This window comes from Diospyros lotus, chromosome 2 (assembly GCF_014633365.1).
Source record: "Diospyros lotus cultivar Yz01 chromosome 2, ASM1463336v1, whole genome shotgun sequence".
Classification (NCBI taxonomy): domain Eukaryota; kingdom Viridiplantae; phylum Streptophyta; class Magnoliopsida; order Ericales; family Ebenaceae; genus Diospyros; species Diospyros lotus.
In genome coordinates, this window is record NC_068339.1 from 38,414,248 (window position 1) to 38,440,442 (window position 26,195).

The window sequence follows — 26,195 nt, forward strand, 5'->3', positions numbered from 1 at the left end:
AACTAGGCCTTCCACAACTTGAGGAGGAAAATGTCTACTTGTAGAAATTGTTTCTACACCTTCTTGGGATCTCCTTACCAGGTATGCATTTAATTTATTACATGTGATGTAATATTGCGTTATTTAAATATTCAAATTACATATGATTTGTGTTAAATTTCACTGTGTTTTCATGTGATGAAATTTTTTAAAAATACACACATCCAAATAAGTATCCCAATAACATCAAATTGTGTTAATGAAAATTTGTATGATATACATTAATATAAAGCTAAAAATTACTTAATGTTAAAATGAACACAAATCCCATAATCAAGTGATTTTGAGGTTTATAGTAATTTATCCCGTGATAGTTTTCAATAGTAAGATTTGACAACGGATAAAAAAAAAAGGAACTAAATTGTAACAAAAATCAAAATTTAATTATTTTGGTGACAAACATTAAGATACAATGACCATTTTATAAGAGATTTACAAAATATTTCTATTGATTTTTATCCTAATCTATTATTATTACTTTGTTTCCAAAGTAAAGAGAAGCTATTACAAAAATATTCAATCTCTTTCCATTAAAAGGTGCTCTGGTTGTCTTCTTCTTCTTCACCAACTCCCTTCTTTATTCTCTCCAAGAGGAGAGGAAGAAGAAAGTAAAGATGCAGTAAACATCCTTTGGAGAAGACTCCAATTACGTCCTTCCACCCTTTTGCAATTCATTTTAGCACAACATTGCAAGTCAACCGTACCATGAAATGATTTCTCTTAATTTGCATGGTTGGTTTTAGTTTTTAGTGCCTGCAGCCCAACAATCACCTAAAGAATTGGTCTTCCCACCAACCCTAATAATCTGCCTTGAAGAATGATATTGCTACATAGTTTTGTATAAAAGGTATCGAAAAAAATAATGTTTTGATTTGAGGCATATCCGCAACGATGAGTCTCGTTGTGTGCAAGGATGAAGAGGAAAAAAGAAACAAGAACACGAACACATCGCTTCGTAAACTTAAATTTGAGATCAATGATACTATTAATAAAGTTTTAATAGAATATGTTATCAACTAATTATGTTACAAAATAGAATGTGATATTTTTTAACCAGGCGAAAAAAACGTCGAGGAGTTTCGTCGGAATTCTACCCAATTTTCATGAATAAAAGGAAGGGTTTTAATTGATTGTATTGATTAAAAATTAGGGACGAGTACTGTAAAAACCATGCCATATGATTGGAATAATAATGCTGATAGAAAATTAATGAGATTCTCTAAAAGAGTCCAAACCATAGTATAAAAATCACCCGCCCAACCCAACCCATCCCCATGATTAGGGATGGGAGGATGGCAACATTTGATAAAACAAAATGCTCGGCTACACTAGCTGACCCATCATCTCCCGCCACGTGGCGCCCGCCCAACCGTTCTCCCTCTTTGCCCCCACTTGCCGTGATTTTGTCCTACTGCATGGGCTGTTTCTTTCTTGCCCTTTAAAACCCCCTCACATGCGTATCGTGTTTAGAGAGAGAGGGAGAGAGAGACTTGTAGAGAGAGAGTGAGAGAGAGAGAGAGAGACAGGGAGACAGAGCAATCAGGCAAGCAGCAAGGAGAGGTCAGGATTTCTCTCGAATCCACAAGAGGTAAACCCAAAACCCTTATCCTATCTTCTTCATCTTCTTCTTCAAAATCCTTTCTCTCCTGAATTTTCCTTCACTCTCTATCATCTCTCCCTCTCCCACTCCTTTCTCCGTGCATATACACAGCCATTGATCGCTGGTCTGTAATTTTACTTTCATCTCTGAAATGTGTTTCTGAACTTGTCTCCAATCTGATAAAGCTGATTCGTAGGAAGAAGAGGAGGAGAAACGAAAGCAAGAAATGGCCCCAAGGTCTGGCAGAGCAAAGGGCAACAAAACCAAGGCAGATAAGAAGAAGAAAGAGGAGAAAGGTTAGATACACACGAACTCGCACACACACACAGATGAATAGATTTGGCAATTGTACCATTTCTGTATAAATATTCTATTCTTGCACATCAATTACTTCTGTTCTTGCCATTGTTGCTTTGCAGTTGTGCCCAGTGTTCTTGACATCACTGTCATCACCCCATACGACACAAAACTTGTTCTCAAGGTATAACATTAATTGCTGTGAAACCCTGTAAAATTCCCCTGGATTACTCTGCTCGATCGATCATAATTAAGTTAAATTAATCTTGTGGGAAATGAAGGGCATCTCAACTGATAAAATACTGGATGTGAGGAGGCTACTTGCGGCCAATGTGGGAACATGTCATCTCACCAACTACTCTTTATCCCATGAGGTCAGCTTCTTTCATCCCGCAGTCATAAATGATTGATTAAGCTGGCTAATTTGGGGAAGGTGGGGGCAGTGGATGTTGGATTGATAATCAGTGGGAGAAATTTGTTTAATTTTTCTCAACGGTGTAGGTTAAAGGACATGGATTGAATGATAGGTTGGAGGTTGTTTCTCTCAAGCCATGTTTGCTGCGGATGGTTGAAGGTAGGTTCCAGCTCACCTATATATATCAACAACAGTCCTATACAAAGTAAGACTTTAGGTGTGTTTGATTGGAGGTGGAAAGTGGGCCCAAAATTCTAATTTCATGAAATTTTAATTTTTATCTCACTTCAAAGAATTTCAATTTCTAGATTTTGTGAAAATTTTTTACTTTTTAAACTAAAATGAAATTCAAATTTCATAAAAAAGAAATATTTGATAGAATTTTATGAAATTTGGATGAAATTCCAATTTCACCTCTATTTTTTACTTTATCAAACGCATCTTTAGTGCTATTAATGACAAAATGAATAATGATATTGATGCCGTTAATTCTTGGCTCCCCTTTTTTCACTTGTTTGATTTCAATTATAAATGGGTATTTTCTCCTGGACTATATTATTGGTATTTCTTGTGTTACACCTTGAATTACCTACTGCATTACAAATGATAAAAATATTTCTTGTATCTCACTACTTTAAGTGTGGGGTATTTTAATCATATGTTTTACTACGTTACCTCATTGCCTTGAGTTGAAGGGTATTTTAGATATTTTAACTACATTATGTAAGTCAAAGTGTAAGTCATGTATTAATAATATTTTTTTTTCTTTTTCTAATGATTGATTATTATAAAATTGTATTTAGGTTTGAGTGGGCACCATTATTGTCGGTTTTATGAGTTCCTAAGTACTACTTATCTAGTTTTTATAAGCAAAATATGAAACATTTTTAAGCTGAATTGCACGGACCGGTGTGTGGTTTTGGTCATTTTACAAATATTTTATTTATTTAAAAATATTTTTAGTGATCCATGTGATTTATTTATTTATTTTATTCAGACCTGTCTATTAATTTAAAAATATTTCTGATTAAAGTTTTTGAGAAGTTATATAAATATTTTTAAATTATAGATTTTTTTTTATAAATAATTCAACTCAAATAGTAAGACTTTTGAGACAAAAAAAAATTAAAAATTTTGAGTTAGAGACCGAAACATTTCATCTTTAATCTCTTTATTTTTAAAATTTGTTTGAATGTGTTATGAAATTTTTAATTATTTTTAGATTAAATAATTATTTTTTATATTAAAAATTATATTTAAAAAATTCTTATATTTTGTTATTTATACGTTTTCTTGTGTTTTTTATTTTTATTTTTATATAACTTGATAACGGATTTATGTGTAATCCTTAATTTTATTCTGACACTATAATGATTTTTTTAAGAATAATTTCTAGTAACAATTCTCTTAAATTTATTTATTTGAGTCCAAAAATTTAAATCTATAATTAAATTGGTTCAAATTGACTTGAAATCTGTGCAAATTATTCATAAATATTTGTTGGGAAATTTAAAAAATTACTTTTTATGTAAAATATCTTATTTCTTAATTACCCGCATATAATAAAATTAAATATTTAATAAAATAATTTGCAATTATAAATTGCACAAGAAGTTGGAATAATTTACATATGGTTGACACTGACGAGTGACGACGTTACAGAGGACTACACGGAGTCGCAGGCGTTGGCGCACGTGCGGAGGCTGGTGGACATCGTGGCCGCCACGACCCGGGTCGCCAAACCCAAGGCCGCCGGATCCAAGAAGACCGCCGCTGCCGGCGAGGCTCCAGTCTCTCCTCCTTCCAATGGCGAAGTCCTCCGATCATCGGAGCCGTCGCCGTCGGCTTCGCCGGGTTCCCGGAGCTACGAAATGGCGGCAATTCATCCCCTACCTAAGCTCTCCGATTTCTACGAGTTCTTCTCTTTCTCTCACCTCTCTCCTCCAATTCTACGTGAGTTTTCCCTCTATTTACTATTTTTTCTCCTTTTTTTCCCTGCTTTTATTGAATGATCTGAAGCTTCTCTCATCCTTCTGAATTTGCAGATTTGGAGAAACTGCCGCTTAAGCAAGAGGATCAAGGGCAAAATGGCGATTATTTCCAAATGCAGGTGCTTTGCTTTCTCTCTCGCTTGTCTTTTTCGGTGCTGAATGGTCCCCCCTTCTTTTTAAAGTGAGTGGGAAAAGACGGTGGTTATTTAGAAATAGATACAGGTCAGAAATCTTAGACATGTCATGAAATATGTTAGTTTTGTCAAATTATTTAAGCGTTATATGTGTGGTTACTATTTAACATAGGACCTGTTTGGGGTTGTTGATATGGCCTTGAATAAATAATGATTGGCGGGCTGGAATTCATGTAGTCGACTTCACTAGTAAGATTAAGACTTGTGATTGTTGATGCTATTGTTGTCTCAAGATGATAATTTCTCTTCTTGTTGTAACGAGAGTAGTGGATTTGGAGATTAGAAGTTTAACTCTTCAATATTATCTGCTCGAAATGTGGAGGCGGTGACCATTAACGGTTCCACTCATTTTAAGTCTTAAGTAAATGCTGTAAAAAAGCAAGTCCTTTAATCTCATAGGGATTATATTTTTTTCATTTGTTTATTTATTTTTGCAGTTAACATGTTGTAGGAACAATCTCAATAAGATTGGAACATGTTCTAACAACTAGTACAATGCAATTATCCTCCAACAACACGCCAACCTGAAGTCACAGCCACTCCAACAAACCATTCTGTCTCATAAAGGTTGCATGCCTTCTGGTCTATGAATGAATTCTTCAAATTTACTATATAACTATAAACTAATTTAAGAATTATAGTTAATGGTAAATTATTTTATTGCATTTCAATGCAATAATTTACATTAAATGCAACTACCAGTCCCAATAATATTTTGTAGAAAACCATGTGCAGAAACATAGGAACAGTTAGGCAGTTAGGCAAAATAATAGGGACAATTTAATTGATTCATTATATAGTGATTTGTTTTCCTAAGTTAGGCAATTTTTTCCGTATTTAACTGTTTCCATAGAGGCAATTATATGTGTCCAATTTGAATAATATATCAAGAAGTTTTACAGTTCAAACTTTTTCATGGTATCAGAGCATTTCTGATTAGAAAATTCCTCCATTGTCCCAATGGCATTCTTCACCACAATAGTCTCTGCTTCTTCCTCTCAAGTTCTCGCTATTTCTAGTTTTAATGGACATTCAGTTATGATGTTCATAAGTAGTAGAGAAAAAGATTACTATCTTAATGGTGAAGCCCCTAAATCGAATTTAACATATTCGAAGTACAAGACAGGGAAGACAAAACACAATATGGTAATGTCATGGCTTGTCAATTCCATGACTAATGAAATCAGAGAAATCTCATCCTCCACGAGACGGCACAAGAAATTTGGGATATTGCAAAGGAGATGTATTCCGATACTAAAGACGTAGTAGAGGCATTATCAAGTAGACCTCTCAGTCACCCAATATTTTAGTTGTCTAACTAGATAGTGGCAACAACTCAACGTGTTCAAAGTGATCTAAATAGACAAGCACTTCATAAAAAGAAAAATTGAAAGTGGATTTCCTACATACCAAGGATTTACCAGAGACTACCTATCAAAGACTCAATTTGAAGATGTGAAGATCCAAGCTGGGCTTACTTCATATTTACAACCTAGCTTGAGGGGGTGTGTAAAAAACCATGTGCAGAAATATTTGAATAGTTAGACAGTTAGGCAAAATAATAAGGATAGTTTAATTGATTCATTATATAGTTATTTGTTTTCCTAAGTTAGACAGTTTTTTCTATGTTTAACTATCTCTATAGAGGTAGTTACCATTTGTAATATATATGTGTGTTTGTGTGTGTCCAATCCGAATAATAGATTAAGGAGTTTTACAGTTCAAACTTCTTCATATTTCATGCATTGTATGTAGTTGCTCACATCATGTCTAAATACACCAGCACTACCAAGACCTGATCTCACTAGATGGGTTGGCTACCTAGATTATGTCATGATCCTAGGGTTTAAACTAGGGTATTTTAGGTAGAAACCAATAATACAAAGAATTTGGAGGGAAAATTAGATTGAAAGGGAGGGAAATACAGCAAGAATTGGGGGAGAAATGCGGTCATAATAGAACCACGAGAGTGAATTAGAGGAAAACGAGAGAGATCAGACTTGAGAGAGAAATCTGAATTCAATTATCATTTATCTATGCCATTCTCTACCTAATCTATCCTATTAGGCTACAACACGTATAATACGTAATTACTATTATATCCTTGAGGATCCTTGGGGTCTTGACAGATTCTAGCTCTCTAATAATTTCTATCCATTATCTTTCATATCACATGAATGCCCAAGAGTTTTTCACCAATTCTTTTTTGGTCTTTCTTTACCTCATTTGCCACAACCTTATTCTGTTCCTTCTACTTTCCCATAAGTGTGTCTATTGATCTTCATCTCATGTGTCCAAACCATCTTAAGCACGTCTTGCATATTTTTTCTTTACGAAGTGTTGTTGTAGTCTTATTATGAATAACCTCATTTTAATACTCTTTTTTCTCTCTTTTCTCATATTGTTGTACATCTGCTTTGGCATCCTCAACTTTGTTACTGTCATATATTGATATTTAACTGCCCAACTTCTGCATCATACAATAGAGCTGGTCTTATGGCCATCCAATAAAATATCATGTCTAAATAAATAATATAAATGTAAGAGTAATTTTATTAATAATAATCCATAATAAGAAAATGACTTTCATGGAATATAAATTCCAAATTCTTGCACTTATCCTGAAGTAACAATTTCTTAATTAATTCTCAGGTCCATACCTATGTGAAACCTTACAGCCAAAAGTCTACATAATCAATATCTCCTTGTTGGGCTCTCTTGGTGAGACAAAATCTCCTTTTCAATGTGCTTTTCCTTTTTGTGGTCTCTAGAGTCTTTAGACTGAGTTGTTATCACAATACATCTTTTGACTGTAACACTTTTTTTCCTGTAGTACTATTGCAAATTCCTAAAAAAACTTTCTGAGATAAACAACTTACTTTGATGCTTCTGATATAGCCATGTGCTTGACCTCCATGATGGAATTAGCAACTCAAGACTGTTTTTTTATCCTCCAACTTGTGGCTCTTCCTCCCAAGGTAAACACATGGCCTCAATGTTGACTTGTACGAAAGTCAGAATCAATCCAACTGTTAGGTTCAACTCCTAACCTCCTCAACATACTTGACAACAAGTCGTTGCTCAGCTGCCATATCAGATTAGTTCTGCATACAGGACAGAATGCATCTCCAAGAAATTAGCCCTTAATATCTTGTCCTAAGTATATGGCTTTCACTATATCATATTTTTTGTTGGAATCTGCAGGATTTGACATGCATGCATAGAAATTTAAAACTTGATAACTCATATTAAAACATGCAACAAAGATCACGTTCATGATTTTACACAAAAATCTACCTAGAAGGAAAGTAAACACATAATGAAATTCACTCCAAGTGTAATTTGTAGTTGTTTGTTATTTGATTCTTTGCATAAGGTCCACAATTCCCACAAGTGTAGGGCCTCTAGGTGTATCTATACAAGGTTGTCTCACAAACTACAGAACTAGAAACCATCAATGCAAAACCTTGTCAAATGTCCCTGAAGTGGCTTTTTTGACTTGTTTGGATTTGGAGAGGGAGAAAGGATGTGGATCGCAATAATATGGAGTGCTAACTCCCTTGGTTCTGTTCTTTTTATATGAGAAGTTACGGTTGCCATGTTATTCTAATAATTTATCCTTAATCATTAAGGACATAAATTGGCATATCAAACATATACCCTGCTAAATCTATTTTAGTGTGCAATTAACTTTCTTTTACTTTCTAATTTCTCACAGCCTCTTTTTGTCTATGACCACTTAGGTTCAATCTATGTTGGTACTAAGAAGGAATGATAATCTCATCAGGATTTATCAATTGAAAATATTTTCAATTAATTTGAATTAGAATTTTTGTAATTCTCCCTTTTTGTGAGAATAATAATTTAGTTAACTAATTAATTATTCTCAGGAACTCTATGACCATCAGTGACATCTTGTAATATGTCATGTTCATCCAAATAATATGAATGTATAAAACCTTTTCGTTAACAGATTAAAGGACCACATACACTGATACACCATGAAACTTGTAATTGACAGTCTTGTAATATTTCATGGAATAGTTCCATGAAGTTTGGTCAAGTTCTGTATAATTATTCTTTAATAAACAATTGTTTGCTTTAGTGTCTCTATACAAGTGACTTAAACTGGCCACAGTTTTCAAGCAAAGGATAAAATATGCTAGTCTATCTAGGTAATCATACCTATATGAATATCCCATGACCAGGAACATTTAGGACTAAGTACTAAAACATATAAGTCTCGTACTATCTTTAACTGTATATTCTTTTACCTTATAATCTATTGACTTATTCATGTAAAATATAAATGTGGGACTAACATGAATGAACTATTTTCACTTTATTAATTAATACTGTGAAAAATATAACTAATGATCAAATACACTATGTCACTCAATTGGACATAGAGCACAATAGCAACTGGAGTGTTTCTATTCTTTAGAGGAAGATATTTAGGGAGGGAGAGCCTTAGTAGCAACAAGAAGATTGCTCTTTTGTGACTAGAAGGTCACAAGTTCGAGTGGAAATAGCCTTTTTACAAAAAAACAACAGGAAGGATATAAAATAAATAAATAAAACAGCACTCCCACGCGCCTTGCAAAGTGGGGAGCTTTGGCACTGTGACACCCTTTTTCAAAAGAAGATATGTTAGTCACTGAAGACTTACTAATAATTTCTTCACATATTCATCGAACCTTTTGCGTTAGTATTTAAGGTGATTTCCGCACCCTTCATACAAGTAAACTAGCAACTAACTAATAAGGAAACCTATACATTAGGAAACTAACTAATAAGGAAAAAAACATTAAACACCTATATATTAAACAATTATACATTAGGAAACTATAATCCCCTAAATAAGCAAACATAATAACTCATTCTAAAAATAAAACGACTCCATCTTTAGTAGTCAACACTCCCCCTCAAGCTGGTGAGTGGATATCTTCCATTCCTAGCTTGCCAACGATCTCCTGAAACCTCGAAGTAGCTAATCCTTTGGTTAGAACATTGGCCAATTGGTTTCTTGATGCCACGTGAGGCATGGTGATGAGTCCACTGTCAATCTTCTCTTTGATAAAGTGCTTGTACACCTCCACGTGCTTCATTCAATCATCTTGAACTAGGTTGTGAGCTATACTAATAGCTAATTTACTGTCACAGTATAACTTCGTTGATCCACTTCATTTGATCATTAAATCTTTTAGGATTATTCTGATCCAAAGAAGTTCACAAACACCAAGAGTCGTAACACAAAATTCTACTTCTGTACTTGATCTTGTCACAACATTCTGTTTCTTACTCTTCTTTGATAAAGTGCTTGTCCACTTCCACGTGCTTCATTCAATCATCTTGAACTAGGTTGTGAGCTATACTAATAGCTGATTTACTGTCATAGTATAACTTCGTTGATCCACTTCATTTGATCATTAAATCTTTTAGGATTATTCTGATCCAAAGAAGTTCACAAACACCAAGAGCCGTAACATAAAATTCTACTTCTGTACTTGATCTAGCCACAACATTCTGTTTCTTACTCTTCCAAGTAACCAAATTTCCTCCTATGAACGTGCAATAGTCCGTGGTTGACCTTCTTTTCGTAAGGGATCCTGCCTGGTCAACATCAATGTATGCTTCTATTATCAGGTCACCTCCCCTTTTGAACATAATCCCCTTTCTTGGAGTCGCCTTTAAGTACTGGAGAATCCTCTAAACTGCTTGTAGATGCTCTTCCTTATGATCATGCATAAATTGACTAACTACACTCATAGCATGAGCAATGTCAAGCTTGGTGTGTGAGAGATACATCAGTCTTCCTACTAGCCTTTGATAGCATCCTTTATCAACAATTGCTCCCTCCTTGCTTTCTTGGCCTATTTGATGACTTGGGTCAATAGGAGTGCTCAAAGTTTTGCATCCAAGAGTACTCATCTCCTTGAGAAAGTCAAGAATGTACTTTCGTTAGGATCTAAATATCCCTTGTTTGGAGTATGCCATTTCAATCCCAAGGAAGTACTCTAGCCTACCAACTACCAAGCTCTTTCATTTCAAACTCTCGAGCTAATTGAGTTCTCAGTCTTATCTTCTCTTCTTCATCACTCTCGGTAACTATGATATCATCTATGTATACCAATAATACTGTGATCTTTCCCTTACCCAAGTGTTTTACAAATAAAGTGTGGTCACCATGACTTTGCTAACTTCATCATAGCCTTAGTGAACCTCCAAAATCAAGCTCTTGGTGATTGATCTTCAGTTTGCAAACTTTATTAGGGCCAAACTTGTCATCAATCCTTAGTGGTGGTTCCATTTGCACTTCTTCTTCCAAATCCCCATGAAGAAATGCTTTTTTTACACCATATTGCTAGATTTCCCATTCAAAGTCTAGCAATATGGTTCCATATACATTTATGGAGTGGATTACCAATATGGTTTCCCATTCAGTCAAATGTTCCAGTCATGAATAACTGAAATAGAGTGATCCTACCAGTAATGAACATTTGCCATATCTCTAGTAGTTTGGAACATTTGATTGAAATAGAGGTGCATGAGTGACTTCTAGGAGATGACGATTTTTTCTTTCTACAACCCCATTTTGTTGTGGTGTTTTGACACATGAAGACTCGTGAATAATGTCGTTCTTGGTGAAAAAAGAAGAAAGACTTTGATGGAAGTAATCTCTGGCATTATCTAACTAATTGAAACCTTTTTATCTTTTCCTTGATTTGAGCAGAAACTATTTTTTAAAATTGGGGAAGCAATGAGCTAACTTCAAATTTGTCTTTGATTAAAAACAACCAAGTAGTACTAGTGCAGTCATCGATAAAGGTTACAAACTATCTTGCCTCGTGAATATCATGAATTTTTGAAGGCCCCAAATATCAGAATGTATCAAAGAAAATGGTTTGCTTCTTTTTACTAAATTTATTGGAAATGAAGTACGAGAATGTTTTGCAAATTGGCAAACTTTGCACTGAAAATTTGAAGCAACTATATCCTTAAACAAAGAACTAAACATGTGTTTTAAAAGAGGAAAAGGTGGATGACCGTGACGAAGGTGGTGTGCCCAGATTGCATTCTTATTTTGTGTAGTTAAAAAGTCTTGAGAGAGGGTGGATTTGGTTCCCTTTATTTGATAGCCTCCCAGATCCTCAAGATAGTACAACTCGTCACGCTCTCTAGCAAATCCAATCGTTGTCCCTAAGGTTCGATCCTAAAAAACAAAATCAAAGTCAAAAAGATTATTTTGCAATGAAGCTCTTTAGTGATTTTGTGAACATAAATAAGATTGGTTGAAAGTTTCAGGATATGAAGGACATTCTTAAAGGATATTGAAGGAGTAAGATAAAGGTTTCCTAACCTAGCAATGTCAGTAGGAGAACCATCAACTACAGTGATTTGTTGGTTTCCTAAAGTAGGTTTATATGAATCAAAGAAAGTGACATTGTGGGTCATATGATCAGTTGCCCCTGAATCTACAACCCATCTACTCAATTGCTCAGTATTTGGTGCTTTAAAATGGCCAGTCATGAGACACATACCAGTTTTGGCAAGAGAACAAGAACTTGAAGATTTGTCGAGGAAGTCAAGGAGACATCTCAATCACCCTATGTCTTCTTTGTTGAATTTTGTGAACTCTTCCTTGTCTTGTTTTGTAGTTTCAGTTAGTGGCTTTTCTTTATTGGCCACATTAGCCTGATTGTGTGCTTGGCCTTTGAAACCTCCAGTCCGTGCCAAAACTTGCGCCTTGCCCTGCAACTTAAAACAGTCCTCATGAGCGTGGCTTGACTTGTTGCAATAGGTACACCATAGTTCATCTTTATTGGATGTTTTCTTAAATTCAGCAGGTTGTGGATTGTCATTCCACTTATTCCCTCCTCCTCCAGGTCTACAAGAGACCATTGCTGAAGCCTCTTGTGTACAAGGTTCCAACATGACACCTCATTAGCTTTCTTCAACACGAACAATTAAAAAAATCTCCCAGAGAGTTGGTGTGGGATCCTTACCAAGAATCTGAACTCTGATATGATCATATTCAGCAGTCAATCCTACAAGGAATTAAAATACTCGATCATTCTTGAGGAATTCTTGAACAACACGAATATCATATCTGCACTCCAATTGCAGGTCATGGTTGCAGTCAATTTCCAACCATAGTCCTCTCATCTAATTATAATACTCGGTAATAGACATGCTTCCTTGCTTAGTAGAGAAAACTTGAATCTTCAACTCATAAATCAAAGCAGCATCCTTCTTTTTGGAGTATGTTTGTTGTAGATTCTCCCATATGGCCCTTTCAGTGGTAAGGAACATTAGATTCTTACTAATCTCTGGTTTCTTGGAATTCCATGACCATGACATAATCATTGAGTCTTCCTCATCCCATGCTCTAAATCTTGGATCCTCCTCTTTTGGGCTAGAATCAATGAGATGACCTATCTTTCCACGTCTCTTAAAGAAATGTGCGAACCACCTAACCCCATCGTAGGTAGTTAGTTTGATCAAGGTGGTAGAGTGGGTTCATATTCTGGAAATAATTCCTCGTTCCTGTCGTGGTGAAAGTTGTTGATGTGGCCAAAGATTCACCCATAGCAGCTGAAGTAGTATCAGTAGAATCAGTTGACATATTCCAAAGGAGAAGAAAGAACGAATAAGAGGAACTGCAATGAAGGCAGAACCATAGGAATGTAACGGCAATTAAGGCCGAGAAGAGAAAGAGAGAAGCCCTAGGGAAGAGGCTCTAATACCATGAAGACTTTCTGATAATTTCTTCACATATTCAGAACCATTTACATCAGTATTTAAGGTGGTTTCTGCTCATACAAGGAAACTAGCAACTAACTAATAAGGAAACCTGTACATTAGGAAACTACCTAATAGGGAAAAAGACCTATACATTAGGAAACTGGAATCCCATAAATTAAGCAAACATAATAACTCATTCTAGAAACAAAATAACTCTATAATCTTCAATAGTCAACAGCCATAATTGGTTTGACAGTTAATTTATTGATTGAGTCATGAATATAATCTCCTGCTTGTTGAGCTTGTCCATTGACCAGACTTATATTCTATTTTCTTGCTTTTGCAATTCACTTGTGAAGATCAAGATCTGCAACGGGAAGCTAATAGAAGTAGTTGCATCAGTAAAAGGGTTCTACACTTTGGGAAAACAATCTCTACAGAGCCACTCTCTGGTGGATCTTCTACAGCAGCTCAGCCATGCTTTTGCCAATGTAAGCACTTTAGTTTCACTTTATAAGCTACATCTTTTGTGCAGGGCATTTGATTTCTCATTTTCTTCATTACATGCCATTCTTCCATGATATTTAGATACACGCCAACATAAAAAATAGAAACATGAGAGGAGATCAAATTTTGTCCACCTTGTGTAAATTTAAATAAACTTGGCAAGTGGACTAAGTACGAACCCGTATAGCAGCTTGGCACTTTCAATTTTACTATACATATGAAAAGATAAGGCTTCATAATTTGGTTAGTTATACATAACCTTTCAATTTGGTGTGTGTGCAGACATACGAATTGTTGATGAAAGCTTTTGTGGAACATAATAAGGTGAGATTTTAATTTATTTTCATAGGGCATCCCTGCAAGCATAAAATGCTGAAATACATATTGAATAACTTTGGTATTTTTTATCCAGTTTGGTAACCTTCCATATGGTTTTCGTGCCAACACCTGGCTGGTTCCTCCATCAGTTTCTGATTCTCCATCAAAGTTCCTGCCTCTTCCTGGAGAAGATGAGAATTGGGGTGGGAATGGTGGAGGACAAGGAAGACATGGTGAATACGATTCTAGACCATGGGCGACAGAGTTTGCAATATTGGCAAGCATGCCTTGTGGAACTGAGGAGGAAAGGGTGGTTCGAGACCGGAAAGCATTTTTGCTTCATAGCCTGTTTATTGATGTCTCAATATTCAAAGCTATTTCCGCGATACGCCATTTAATAGAGTCTTCAATGAAGGCACAGAAAAATTCATTGAATTCTCTTTCCGGTTTAATCTTGCATGAGGATCGAGTGGGAGATCTGTATATTAAAGTGCAACGAGATGCAGGAGATGCAAGCTTCAAATCTGAAATAAAAGTTATTGATAGCAAGTCATTGAGTATGTCTGCTGTCAAAGTTGCCGAATGGAATTTACTTAAAGGGGTAACTGCTGACGAAAGTGTGGTTATTCGTGTAAGTATTTCCCCCCTGCAATATATTTTTATGTTTTATCTATTTGGAGTAACAAAATGTGTCATTTAGAATCAAACTGTTGATAGATAGGATTAACCATGCCTCTATGTCCTCCATTTGGTTTTCTTCTACAGTCGCATTACGGTTACTTGAGGTAAACAATGCCTAGATCTTCAGAAGGATTATTTTAGCAACTAAAACAGTTCGAATTAAGTTTTTATTCATCATCTCGAGTCAGCCAAGTCTTCACCCAATATGCTTAACTTTTGGTAATTTGGTCCTGCAAAAATCCAATTTTTGCCATTGGATCAAATTCTAGACTAAATCCAATCTAATTGGGGTTGTATCATAACAAATCCATGTATTCTAGTTTTCTAATCATTTCCATACCATATCAGCATATTTGCTATCTTGTTAAGATTTCTTTCCTTGCACCATTTTTCCATAGTTTGGGTCATATTCTGGAATTTGAGTGTTGCATCAATGATTTCCAAGGGTGAGATATAATACTGAAAAATAAACTTACTGGAAGTTTAATGAATGGAGTAACTTCCATGAATCATTGAATCGTAGTATGCAAATATATACACAATGTTTCCTAAGAAAACTCCTAGTATTTAGGACTAGATTACACTCCTAATTTTTAGGTATAGATTTACAACGACATACTTTAGATTAAGATCAATTTTAAACCAGGATTTCCTTATCTGATTTTAAGGAATATCCTTATCCTTTCAGCTGAATATCTCCTTTATCTTTATCTTTATCTTTAATATCTTCTCTTCTTATCCTCTCGGTCATAGCTTAAATTTTCTCCTTTATCTTCTCCAACAAATACATATTAAATTTTGAAGCAAATCTGGAAATGGAAGAGTTGAAATATTATTTTTGTGCTGAATTTCTTGAGACCACTGATCTTATCGTCAAGGATATATATGTATTTTCCATTTATTTATTTCCTGTTTCTACTCTTTCCCTCATTAGGAAAAGTGAAACAACCTTATAAACTTTTGCAGGATACGTCATCTTTGGGGGTGGTTGTTGTGGGATATTGTGGATACACTGCAACTGTAAAGGTTGTTGGTGAAGTGAAGAGAAAGTGCATGACTGAAGATATAGTAATTGATGATCAGCCTGATGGAGGAGCTAATGCTCTCAATGTCAATAGGTTAGTGTCTTTAATCCAAATGTCTTTGTTGGCTCAAATGCATTGAAGAACACAAAAGGTGCTGAAAGAGTTAGCAATCTGTTATAAACCTCTGTGTGTGTGTATATATTCCTCTTCCTATTGCATCAGATTGCATTTTGGCACCAGAATTACCATCTCACTGCAAAAGACTATGAATTCCCAGTGTCCCTGCTTGTAGTGAAGAGAAGTAATAGCATTATAAGAAAATACATGCTCAGTCTACCATCTGATTATGTGTTTGATGTGTAACTGAGAGGGCTAAAGATTGTTCAGTAGACTAGGAATAAGTACATTCTGGAAATGGTTTTACCCTTTTGGTCCATGTTCAAGCTCCCCTATGTTCCTCCAACTGGTTATTGGAAATCCCATTTCATGGCTATAAAAATCATTCATAAGGGCTTTGTTAATTATTTAGTTTCAGTTTGCAACAACATCCTTGGACCCATTGCGACAAAAAATAGCAAAATAAAGACAGTATAATGCTAACTAATTCTATGAGGGATATAAGTGATTGGAAGTATGCTTCTATATTCACGTGCAATGGACTAACTGAATGGACGTTTTACAAAACTACTATATTGTTGTATATTCGTGTGCTATATTTACGGGTAGTGGACTAACTGAATAGGACTTTTTTGCAGCTTAAGATTTCGGCTTCATGAGTCATGTAAGGATGACTTCTCTGGAGGAAGGCAGTTATCTCAGTCTAAACTGGATTCTCTTGATAATTCAAGATCTCTGCCTCGTAGAGTGATTAAGGAGAGTTTGAGGAAGTTAGACGAGAAATCAGGTGCCTCTGAAAGTTCTATCAGATGGGAACTTGGTTCTTGTTGGGTGCAGCATCTACAAAAGCAGGAAACACCTAGTGATAACAGTTTGAGAAATTCTCAGGATGATAATGAGGCTGATTTGGAAGTTAAAGGACTTGGGAAGCAATTTAAAAGGCTGAAGAAGAGGGAAAAGAAACGAAATAGCACGAGTTACACCAATAATAATGAAAACGATTCCTATGCCAACAGCCTGGATATTGTACCCAGCACAGAGGAGAACAATGGCAAGTCCAACAGTGAGACTGAGTTGAAGAACTTTATTTCAGAAGAATCTTTCTTGCGTCTGAAAGAAACTGGAACAGGTCTTCATCTAAAGGTATCTAATAGACTCATCTCATATATTTGGCATTGTCCAGTTTAAGTTTATCCTGTCAGTTATGCTGCTCTAGCACTCTATGTTGATCATTCATCAATGAATTTGTTGACTAGTCTGCCATCTGTATATTGTTCATTTTTCTACTGATTAAACTGCCCCACTTCTTATTCTAGTCATGCTAGTGCTGTTTCCTGTTTCTGCAATTTTTATCTGTTTCATTTGTTTTCTGTTGAGAATTATGAAATTTGCTTCTTGTAACAGTCAGCAGATGAACTCATCAAGATGGCAAAGAAGTATTACAATGAAATTGCTTTGCCTAAGCTGGTAATGTTTATTAATAAAATGACTCTTTTCAAAGTCAAAATTTGCCAGTCTTACCACCAAGTCTTAATCTCTTGTTTTATTTAGGTAGCAGACTTTGGATCACTTGAACTTTCTCCAGTTGATGGACGCACTCTAACTGATTTTATGCATCTAAGAGGATTACAAATGCGCTCTTTGGGTCGCGTGGTAAGTATGCCTCCATATTCTCTCTCCCTCCCTCCCCACTCCTCCCCACATACACATACTCAAGAAGTTTGATCTGATTATATTAAATTGAAATGCACAGTTCTAGTTCTCTGGCCCTGGTATGACTGCAATATTGCTTCTGAAAATCCTTCATGTTGAGATTATTGCATTTTCTTCAATGACAACTTCAATAACCACCATCATCAGTTATCTGCTTAAGTTAGATTACCATACGGAGCATGACTTAATCCTGTTTGAGTATTCACATTAGTTATGTTGACTCTGATCTCAATATTAAAACCAGGTTGAACTTGCTGAGAAGCTTCCCCATATACAGTCGCTCTGTATTCATGAGATGGTCACTCGAGCTTTCAAGCATGTGCTTAAAGCCGTTGTTGCATCAGTCAGTAATGTGTCAGACTTATCCACGGCAATAGCTTCATGCTTGAATTTCTTGTTAGGGGGCTGCAGAGTAAAAGACAATGATCATGACTTGCATGATGATTCCGTCCTAAGATTGCAGTGGTTGAGGACATTTTTGGCCAAAAGATTTGGGTGGAGGCTAAAGGATGAGTTCCAAAACTTAAGGAAGCTATCAATTCTTCGAGGACTATGCCATAAGGTTAGGATATTCTCTTACCAACTTCAATTCTTTTTTGCTTCAAATGACACTAAGATTTCTTTTTATTTACTTTCAAAATCAGGTTGGATTAGAGTTGCTTACAAAAGATTATGATATGGAAAGCACAAACCCTTTTAAGAAGTCTGATATTATTAGCATGGTTCCAGTCTGTAAAGTAGGTTTCTCTCTCTCTCTCTCTCTCTCTCTCACGCATGCACACACACACACATGCAAGCGTGCACACACATTCATGGAATTTGTTGGTTCTATTGTTTTACAATCTATATACAGTGGTAATGTCTTTCTAATAGTTGTCTGAATTGTGCCATACAGCATGTAGGATGTTCTTCTGCTGATGGGCGGACTCTATTAGAGTCATCTAAGAGTGCGCTAGACAAAGGAAAGCTAGAAGATGCTGTCAACTTTGGAACGAAGGTACTAAATTCATACAATCTATGAGAAGCTACTTACTTCTATTATTAATTAGCACCAAAGTCATTCTTGAGTTCCTGTACTTGATTTTTGAAGGCATTGGCGAAGATGATAGCTGTTTGTGGTCCTTATCATCGAACAACTGCAAGTGCATACAGTCTATTGGCTGTCGTTCTTTACCACACTGGAGACTTCAATCAGGTATCTTCCATAGAAACATTCCCATACTTTCTAAGGGTTCAATCAGGTATCTTCCACAGTACTTATAAGTTTTCATTTACATGGATTTTCATTGCATATAAGTTAACCAGTATACATGTTTTTTCTGTTCTTCTGCAGCTTAGCAATTATCTTTAACTGAAGTTGCATATTATCTCTTCAATTATGAATTTTTCTATTGAGAGATGCACGCAAATTGTAACCTACTTTATATATTTTGGGGCTGTAAAATCTGAGATTAAGATGTATATGATATGCATTTTAAGCAGTGATGCAACTCGGGCAAAGTAATAATATATAGGAAGTGAAACTGTTATTTATTAAATTTATGAGTTTTCTTGGGGGAGCAATACACACTCTCTCCGTTGGATATCCTGTCATTTAGGCATGCAATTTGCAATTTGTAGAATGCTTGTAAAAGCTGCCAGATTGGTCCACCATCTTTTATGTATTCTCTTATTTGTGTAGGCAACAATATACCAACAGAAGGCTTTGGATATCAACGAGAGGGAACTTGGGCTTGACCATCCAGATACAATGAAAAGCTATGGCGATCTTTCTGTCTTTTACTATCGCCTCCAACACATTGAATTGGCTTTGAAGTGAGTTAAATATGCATCCATGTTCTTGCCTTTGGTTTACAAGAACTGTCCAAGCATGTTGGATTCAGTTTCAAAGCATTTTCATACTTATTTTTTCTCTGAGGAGAGGGTTGGGAGTTTTCTGCTATATAAGAGTATAATGTGGAGCTATACACCTACATGAATGTCTCACATTTTTGTTACTTGTATTACTCCTTTTGGAGGAATTTAGAGAATTTTGCTGGTGCTATTATTTATTTCCTTTATATACTTCTTTGATGGGAGCTTGTCCATCTGTGGCAGGTATGTCAACCGTGCCTTGTTCCTTCTTCATTTTACATGTGGACTCTCACATCCAAATACAGCTGCAACTTATATAAATGTTGCTATGATGGAAGAGGGCATGGGAAATGTTCATGTTGCTCTCAGATACCTGCATGAAGCCCTTAAATGCAATCAACGATTACTAGGAACAGATCACATACAGGTTTCTCTCTCTCTCTCTCTCTCTCCCCCCCCCCCCCCCCCCCCCCCCCCCGGGCCCCCAAACAACGTAATGATTCATATATACATGAAATAGTCTATTGATAGCACAGAAATTATCCATAAGATTCTAACATGATAATCTCATTCATCTATCTGACAGACTGCTGCCAGTTATCATGCTATTGCAATAGCCCTTTCATTGATGGAAGCATATTCCCTCAGTGTGCAACATGAGCAAACAACATTGCAGATTCTTCAAGCCAAATTGGGACCAGAAGATCTTCGAACTCAGGTGACCATAAATGTGACGATTTAGCTTTCGTTATTGGTTTTATAACGTTCTGTAACCAGTCCTTACTGGGTCCTTTGGCTGTTCTGCTATTGTTGATGGGGTAAGTTTGTATCCAAACTTGATTAGCATGGACAGAATCCTGTTTTAGAAAATTGCAATTGTTTGAATCAAAGACTTAAATCACCTTAAATATAGGAGGATAAGAGATTAAACTTGCCCTACAAATTAATGTAACACCTATTTCTTCTACTTTAATAATCCTCTGGCAGCTATGCAATGGTGAAATTTCATCAGCGTAGTTATTGACTTACAATCTAGTTGCTATAGAACCTTCATATAATTCAGGTATAGCTGGATGTAAATATTTTTTTAAAATTTGAAATTAATTGAAAACAGAATCAGATTACTGGTTAATCAGCTTTCAAGAGCGTAGCAAAGTCGTAGAAGCATATTGTTGAAATGATGCGTCTTGTTATACAGGATGCTGCTGCATGGCTTGAATATTTTGAAGCAAAAGCCTTAGAGCAGCAAGAAGCGGCACGGAATGGTACTCCAAAGCCAGATGCATCCATTGCAAGTAAAGGCCACCTTAGGTAACGATACAAGTTACTTTCCCTAAAACTTATGTGATTCTCTCATGTGATACAAAAAGTTGATCTGCTCTTGCAGTGTGTCAGATCTCCTTGACTATATAAATCCTGATCAAGATTCAAAGGGAAGTGAAGTGCAGAGGAAAAGGCGTTCAAAGGTAGGTAGATATTTTCTCTACTCTCCGTAACTGAACACAGAATCTTCTGTATAACGGTCAGTCAAGCTATCTGATCTCTGCAGTCCAAGTTCAAGTCTGTAGCATTAGATTAACTATTTTCCTTGGTATTAGAGACCACTGGGAGTGCCAAGATTTCCAAAGAGAAGAAGGGTAGAATACCATTAAGTTGCATGTGGTTTAAAGATTTAGACATTGTATTACACATAATTAAAAAAAATAATAATAATAAAAAGAAGATAACAGGGTGTTTGCAGGATTCAAGGCTCCCTAGTCCCTTGCTTTCTAGGATTAGGGAAAGGTTGCTTTTGTATGTGACCTTTTCTTTATTTTGCGAATGGACTATTTCTACAACTCAAACCTATGACCTTCCAGTCACGTATGAGGAAGCATTACACATGACAGGAAAACTTGGCTTACATCACTGAAATTTCTTTAGAAATTCAGTGATACAATCAACATAAGGGTGTCAAAAGAAACAGTCAAGGCCGAGGAGGAGACAGATTGAGGCCACAATAGGGTATGATGCCTTGTGTTTGACGGAAATTTCTTTTATGGAACCAACTAGGACAAACAGATCTATATAGCTCATTTCAGTAATTTGGGAAGGTGCATTTGTTTCAGTTGATTATCAGATGGTTGATAGTCTGTTTATTTATATCAATTATTTTTGTAGTTCTTATTTCCATACATGGAACAAAACTAGTTTCTTAGAGTTAAAATCTTAGAAGGGTAAATTTTCCTCTAATCCCTATGGTTTCAATCGTTTTGCTTAGAGACCCTTTGTGGTTTGAAAATAATTTTGAAGATTCCTAAAGGTTATCTGTTTTGCTCAAACACCTCTTCGTTACTAATGACATTAATTAAAATACTAATTAAATTAAATTTAATTAATATAAATTTTATAAAAAAAACATAAAAGTACAAAAAAAGGGCCTATTGGGAGACAGGAGGAGGAGAAGCTGTGAGTGGAACCCATTGCTGAACCCACAGTAAACCCTAAGTCCACAACCAATAGAGCAGGAGTCAAATCTCAAATTGGATCTTCTAGAAACACTTGAAACCCTAGTTCGATCAAAACATATACATGTATGTACTTGAGCAGTCGGGGAAGAGCTTGATGAACCAAGCATGGAGGTGGACACCCATGACCGTCGGCCGGGGATAGTCCAGTCACTGGCCGACAGGGCTTTTATTTTCTGTATTTTTATGTTTTGTTTTTTATTACATTTATACTAATTAGAGTTTAATTAATTTAATTTGAGTTAATTAGTGTTTAGTTAATATTGTTAGGGACGGAGGAAATGTTTGAGCAAAACAAATAAATCACAGAAATCTTCAGAGCTACTTACAGACCTACTTACAGACCACAAGATTTATGGGCAAATGACCCAAAGCATAGGGGTCTGGGGACAATTTACCCTTCTTAAAATAGAACTAAATCTAGAAGCATGTAAAACCCAATTTTGCAGTATTAAGAACCAGAAGTTATTACTGACATTATAACAGGAGAGACAAGGAAATAGTGCCAATTAAAACCTTTTCAAGCAGGAGACATGGCATGCTTATATTCTTTTCGGTACCTTATCTCTTAGGTATTGCAGCTTAGTGGCAAATCCCAGCAAGTGCAGGATGATTCAATGGCCAGTGACAGTGTGACTCATCTTGATACAGAAGAGGCCACAGTGATAGTAGAAACCAACATGGAAGAGGATAAGCCTGGAATTGTTCTCAGTAAAGAACCTGAGTGCAGCAATATCTCTAGGATTGATCCTACGGTTTGCTGTGAAGTTGTCCAAGAAATTAACTCTGATGAAGGATGGCAGGATGCCAATTCCAAAGTCCGGTTTGGAAATGGCTCTGGCCGTAAGTTTGGTCGCAGACGCCCCACTCTCGCTAAGCTAAATATCAACAGTTCTGAACACTCTAATTTTAGAGACAGCAGTTACAGGAGAGAATCGATGTTGCTGGAACAAAAAACAATGCCAAAGACATCTTCAACGGAACCATTGTTATCGAAGCATCCAAATGCTGTTGCCAGTCCGGGTGCCAGAGAGGATTCAAGTAAAGTGCAGCCAAAGACTCCCTCTGCCAGAATTTCCTCAATCTCAGTTACCAAAGTTTTGCCCAGTCCTGCCTCGCTCACTACCATGGCTTCAAAATCTGTATCATACAAAGAAGTAGCTCTTGCACCTCCAGGTACAGTTACAAAGCCTTTGCTAGAGAACGTAGGAGAAATAACTGTTGAAACTAATACAGACATCAGTAGTCCACCCCAGATGCCAAATGAGGATGGAAGCAACAGAGGTGCTGTAGAAGCAGCAATGCAAGATAATGAAGTCACAAAAGATGTAAATGAAAGTGGTACTCAGGTGGAAATTTCTGTCTCGGAACTAGAGGGGATTCCCTGCTCAACTAATCTGGAAAAACCTGCAGAAATAAATGGAAGCAAGCTTTCAGCTGCAGCCAAACCATTCAATCCAGGGACCTTTCCTTTCACTCAACCATTAAATTTTGTTGCTGCAACAAGTGTTTATGATGTTATTGCCAGCCAAGACATGCTCGCAGAACCGGTAGGATTCCCCCCAGTTGCAGCTAGAGTTCCTTGTGGCCCTAGATCGCCTCTATATTATAGGGCTACCCATTCGTTCCACCTGAAACCTGGACTTCCAAAATATCACAGCAGCATGACAGAACGAGGTGGAATCTGTTCAAAAATCATGAACCCAAATGCACCAGAATTTGTTCCCAGAAGGGCTGGCAGTACGAGTCCAGGAAGTGATGATTCAGAAGATTCAGCTGATGCAAATATTTTGGTTACTATCGGTAAGGAGTTTTCTGCAGAAGAAAAGTTTACCAAGAAGGTTGGTAACGAAGTTAAAGATGGCGGCAAATTGAAGAAAAGCAGTTCAGATGCAGAGAAGTCAGAGATAGCAAGGCAGATACTGCTTAGCTTCATTGTGAAATCAGTTAAACAGAATATGGATCCCGAAAAGGAGCCTGCAGTCAGCAAGAAGAAGTTCGACTACTCAGAAAATTCTTCTGAAGCAATTGCGAATGACGGTGCAATCATAAAAATTCTTCACGGGAATGAAGGTAAGCCAGCCCTGGTTTCTGAAACTAGTGAGCAGACAAGAACAGCAGAGACAAACAAGAACAAGAATGGTGACAGCGAAGGTTTTGTGATTGTTACAAAGAGGAGAAGGAATAGACAGCAGTTCACCAATGGGGTAAGAGGCTTGTACAATCAGCAATCTATATGTGCTTCTGTCCGTTAATGCCAGCAAAAAGAGAACCCAAAAATGGAAGTTTCAAGCAAAAAGGGATGTTGAGGTGTTCCTCTGTTTGTTCCAAGTATGACACAGATCTCTTCAAATCACAGTTCTAACACGGTAGAAATGATTTGAGGTAAAACGAAGGAGGAGGGAGGGAGGGTTTGAAATGCCAACAAGAAGTTTGGTTGTATCCATGAAAAGACCAACTTCAGATGTTTTCCTGGAGATGGATTTCTTATCTCCGATGGAGAGGTTTTCCTTTTATTAATAAATAAAAGAAGTTAAGTTTTATCCATGAATCTCTCTTTTCATTGTTTCCTGTGGAGAAAGTGTGTTGGAGATTTTACAGCGAAGCACTCAGATCTAAGCGTATTTAGTTGATGTAAGATTGTAGATTGTTTTTTTATGACTAAATGATCGTGAACTAAGTAACGATAAAGTACTTGTGTTGAAGGATCTAATAAAAATTGATAATGATAAATCTAAACATATTACTGTGAAACATACGTAAATAAAGTATTTGTTATCTGATAAGTGGTTACCATTATCTATGTCTTGCACTAATTTGACATTCTTTAACCGAAGGACTTGCAAGAGATTTGGTTAAAGTTACATAAAAAAGATTGAAACTTTGAAATGTCATGCAAAAGGGTACAAGTGACGTGCTTCTAATAAAGTTCATATATGAGGTTTGTCTTCGTCAATAATTTCTTGAAAAGTGGTATTACAATGATGGAGAAGGCCACAACCAAGGCATGCCTATTATGTCAACACAACCATCTTACATGCCATTAGTGCTATGTCACCAACTAACCTCCTTAATTAACAGATTCTGCAAAAGCCAAATCTGGTAGACAAATTCTTGGGCTAGATGATCCAGCTAAGGAAGCTCATCGTGAGACACCCCTCTCTCAAGGTAAGGGAGCAATAAAGTAAAATGAAACACCCCTCTAAGTAGCTACACACCACACCTTTAGCTTACATGAAGATGGAGCCTTTAACATATGGAGAAGTGGAGTTGGGATTATCCCCTAAAGTCCACAAGGGGGCACCCACCTATATACCTTGAGGCTTGCAATTTAAAAATATATTTTCGTAATGTGGCTCGATTAGTGGAATTAATGGCATAATGGAGTAATAGAAGATGGCGATTATCTTGATGGAAGAAACCATGTGTAATCATTATAGATGGTTTTCTGTCACGCAAGTTGTCGGTGACCGAAGGCTAGATGGGTCACTAAAGGAGGAAGAAAGCCGGCAGCTAAAGCTGCCAACAATAAAGTTACAAAGAAGGAGAAAAGGGGCGGTGATGATGGCAATGGTGATTGGTGTTGCAAAAATCCTAGGCTATATTTGAAATGATGGGTCTGACCCGTCTAACTCGATTTTGAAGGATGGATCAAGTAGACTTAACCCGTTGTTTAAGGTTTTGGATCCGATTTGTTGCATCGGATCAACATAGATTTGGGTTGGGTTGACTCGACCACTAAACCGATCCATTTATAAAAAAAAAAAAAAAAAAAATCCCTTTTAGTACAAATTATGAAGGCTATACTTGGGATGATCACCCTTATGCTACTCCTAGTGCTCGTGCCATTGATTACATCAGGGGAGATAAATCGAAGATTGGACTTTTGGCCTTTGCACAAGATAAGAATCGAACTCGCAACCCAACAAATTGACATCGACATATTGCTCATTCGATTGCTCGACTTGTGCCTTGGGGGCATGAAGACTATACTTGGCAATTATGAAGAATGCATGTATTATTGCTATAATTGATAGTCACCAAAGTGACCAACTAGAATGTTTTACATGCATAAATATCAATTGCAATTATGAGAAAAATACATGTATTATTGCTATAGTTGATAGCCACCAAAGTGACCAATTAAAATGTTTCACATGCATAAATATCAATTGCAATTATAGAAAAAATG

At 36.3% G+C, this 26,195-nt stretch overlaps 1 protein-coding gene across 6 annotated transcripts; it reads left to right on the top strand.

Annotated features, from left to right (window-relative positions):
* Nucleotides 1–1,461: 1,461 nt before the first annotated feature.
* Nucleotides 1,462–24,550, top strand: LOC127794110 (protein REDUCED CHLOROPLAST COVERAGE 3). 6 transcript variants are annotated; one of them, XM_052325006.1, is made up of 24 exons: nucleotides 1,462–1,627; nucleotides 1,836–1,935; nucleotides 2,059–2,120; nucleotides 2,218–2,310; nucleotides 2,438–2,510; nucleotides 4,014–4,304; nucleotides 4,397–4,461; nucleotides 13,641–13,772; nucleotides 14,071–14,112; nucleotides 14,201–14,737; nucleotides 15,754–15,905; nucleotides 16,568–17,072; nucleotides 17,334–17,396; nucleotides 17,481–17,582; nucleotides 17,887–18,204; nucleotides 18,287–18,379; nucleotides 18,538–18,639; nucleotides 18,733–18,837; nucleotides 19,324–19,457; nucleotides 19,740–19,923; nucleotides 20,083–20,214; nucleotides 20,695–20,807; nucleotides 20,884–20,962; nucleotides 22,576–24,550. In XM_052325006.1, exons 2-24 carry the CDS (start codon nucleotides 1,866–1,868, stop codon nucleotides 24,256–24,258), a joined length of 5,130 nt encoding a protein of 1,709 aa, XP_052180966.1. In that variant the 5' UTR covers nucleotides 1,462–1,627; nucleotides 1,836–1,865; the 3' UTR covers nucleotides 24,259–24,550. The 6 variants fall into 6 exon arrangements, with proteins under 6 accessions (XP_052180966.1, XP_052180967.1, XP_052180970.1 ...); XM_052325007.1 differs by having other exon boundaries at nucleotides 1,480–1,627; nucleotides 1,825–1,935; XM_052325010.1 differs by having other exon boundaries at nucleotides 1,508–1,627; nucleotides 1,840–1,935.
* The last annotated feature ends 1,645 nt before the right edge of the window (nucleotides 24,551–26,195 follow it).

Excerpts from the sequence above, each read along its gene's own strand:
- LOC127794110 (XM_052325006.1), top strand. The coding sequence starts at position 1,866 with ATGGCCCCAAGGTCTGGCAGAGCAAAGGGCAACAAAACCAAGGCAGAT. Across the intron at positions 14,738-15,753 it reads ACGAAAGTGTGGTTATTCGT|GATACGTCATCTTTGGGGGT; the intron begins GTAAGTATTTCC and ends AAACTTTTGCAG. Across the intron at positions 19,458-19,739 it reads CACATTGAATTGGCTTTGAA|GTATGTCAACCGTGCCTTGT; the intron begins GTGAGTTAAATA and ends CATCTGTGGCAG.